Source organism: Arachis hypogaea, chromosome 12 (assembly GCF_003086295.3).
Source record: "Arachis hypogaea cultivar Tifrunner chromosome 12, arahy.Tifrunner.gnm2.J5K5, whole genome shotgun sequence".
In the NCBI taxonomy this organism is placed as follows: domain Eukaryota; kingdom Viridiplantae; phylum Streptophyta; class Magnoliopsida; order Fabales; family Fabaceae; genus Arachis; species Arachis hypogaea.
In genome coordinates, this window is record NC_092047.1 from 119,612,271 (window position 1) to 119,614,786 (window position 2,516).

At 30.9% G+C, this 2,516-nt stretch overlaps 1 protein-coding gene across 1 annotated transcript; it reads left to right on the top strand.

Annotated features, from left to right (window-relative positions):
- Nucleotides 1–458: 458 nt before the first annotated feature.
- LOC112728906 (protein RGF1 INDUCIBLE TRANSCRIPTION FACTOR 1-like) lies at nucleotides 459–2,516 on the top strand. Its single transcript, XM_025779253.3, has 4 exons — nucleotides 459–598; nucleotides 723–926; nucleotides 1,039–1,254; nucleotides 2,003–2,516. The coding sequence occupies exons 1-4, from the start codon at nucleotides 596–598 to the stop codon at nucleotides 2,234–2,236; spliced, it is 657 nt and encodes a 218-aa protein (XP_025635038.1). The 5' UTR covers nucleotides 459–595; the 3' UTR covers nucleotides 2,237–2,516.

Consider the following 2,516-nt stretch of genomic DNA (forward strand, 5'->3'; position numbering starts at 1 on the left):
TCAATTAATAATGAGTAAATTAAGAAATAAATGGGATGGCATGTCTTAGAGTTCTAGGAAGTACAATATAATGTGTGATGACATGAATTAGGAGTATGGGGGCCACCAATCTTAGATGGACGGTAGATACAATGCCACGTGGCAGGTAGCTAGCTTCTTGATCGTGGATGAATTTGGGAGATACAGCTATTGAGTGAGGTGTGATATTGATGCCTTAGCCGACTCAAACATCATATAAAGACGCTAACAAGATCCAAACTATGAAATCGTAAGCAACAAATCCAACGCCTCTCATTCCTCCTCAGCCACCTCACTCAATCTCAGCCCTCCATTCACATAGCACTATTTCATTTCCTTCATTAATTAATTCATTCATTAATTAACAATTAATTAATTTAATTAATTTAATCACTCCCCACCTTTGTCCCTATAGTCTTAGCTTCTTGTGTATTGTTGAATTCTTAGTTCAACCCTCTTTCCTTTCTCTCTCTATTTCTTTCTCTCTCTCTCTCTATCTTTCTTTCTCATTGGAAATCCCAATATCATTCTTCACTCAACCATTGAAGCACATTGTTATTATTATTACATTATTATTATGGTATGTAATATCTAATATGTATATAATGTACCATATATATTTATTTTTTTTTTCCAATTCTCATAATGATTTAGATTGATTCAATTTTTTTCTTGGTCTCCCAAAATATTTGGGGTCTGAGCAGGACTCAATGTTGGTTCCTCCATGGCTAGAGAGATTGCTACAAACACCATTTTTCAATGTATGTAGGATTCATGGAGATGCAGCTAGGAGTGAGTGTAACATGTTCTGCCTTGACTGCAATAATAATAATAATAATAACAACAATGGTGATGCTTTTTGCTTCTATTGCCGCTCTTCAAGGCACAAGGATCATCAAGTAATTCAGGTAAAAAAAACTATATAATATATAATAATGTAGCATCATTTATATCTTATGCACATTCTATATATACATTATGAAATTCATTATTGTTCCTGGGTTTTTTTTTTTTATTTAGATAAGAAGATCTTCATACCATGATGTTGTAAGAGTGGTTGAAATTCAGAAAGTGTTGGACATAAGTGGAGTTCAAACATATGTAATCAACAGTGCTAGAGTTCTGTTCTTGAATGAGAGGCCACAACCCAAATCTGGAAAAGGGGTTCCTCACATTTGTGAGATTTGTGGAAGAAGCCTTTTGGACCCTTTTCGTTTCTGTTCTTTGGGATGCAAGGTAATTAATTTATTTATTAGCATTAACATATATTATTTGGTGAAAATTCAGGTGCAGTCGATTTCACGTGAAGTTGATACATGAGAGCTATTAGATAATTTGATTGATTTGACTAAATTTTCATCTAACGACTCTTAGATATCAACTTCACGTGAATTTATTAATTAATTTACCATTTTACTTTTTTTTTTTCAATTTAATTTATTTCATATATCATTGTCAAAATGAGCATCATTTCATAACTCAAATCTCCCTCTCATCATATGGGTAATACACCCAACCACCCATACATCATCACCAACCTTTGAAAGCCCATCACCATCATCATTATAATTCCCCTAACTATATTAATCATAGGTATAACTAGCCTATATATACATACATATGTAATAATGTAATAATAGTTATACTTTTGGGTAAATTAGGTTTTACTTTTTTGAAATCAAGTAAATATCACATAAAATAGTTTCTTAAAATAGAAGTTAATGTTACATTTTATGAAGTACAAAAAAGTATTCATTGTCACATATTACTTCAATTCTTTTTTTCTTTAAAACAAAGTTTACTTTTTAGTTTTTTAGAAATAAAAAGAACATTATAATTTTTACCCTTTATTTATATTTTGGGTTAGGTATTGAATAATTGATTGGCACATGGCATGATGCATATATATATATGTATATATAATTGGTCCATTTTGATAGGGTTATTAATTGTTATTTTGTTGGGAATGTGATTGAATTACTAGCTTGTGGGAATAAAGAGGAATGGGGATGCAAGCTTTGTTTTGGATGATAAGATCAATGAAGCATTAGCAATGGAGGGAATATCATCAAGAAGATCATCAATGTCTTCAAGGAATCATCATCAAGAAGAAGAAGAATTGGGTGAAGGATCACCACAAAACATTTACACTCCTCCACCTCCTTCAAACACAAGAAGAAGAAAAGGCATTCCTCATAGGGCTCCTTTTGGTTCCTAGTCATTATTCTTCTCCCTTTTTTTTTAATCTTTCAAAAATTGGTACATAATTCAATATTCAACACCCCATCAATTATTTTTCTTCTTCATGTTAATTATTTGTATATTAAAAGTGAATATTAAGAATAAACAGCATAAATGCAAAAAACAAAGAATTTGATTTATGTTAGATAAGATTAAAGGCATAATACATACATGTCTTTTTCTATATGGTATCCATAGTTAATGTCCACTTTTTAATTATTGAAATAAAATTGGAGTCTTGATATAGTTTTGTGGAA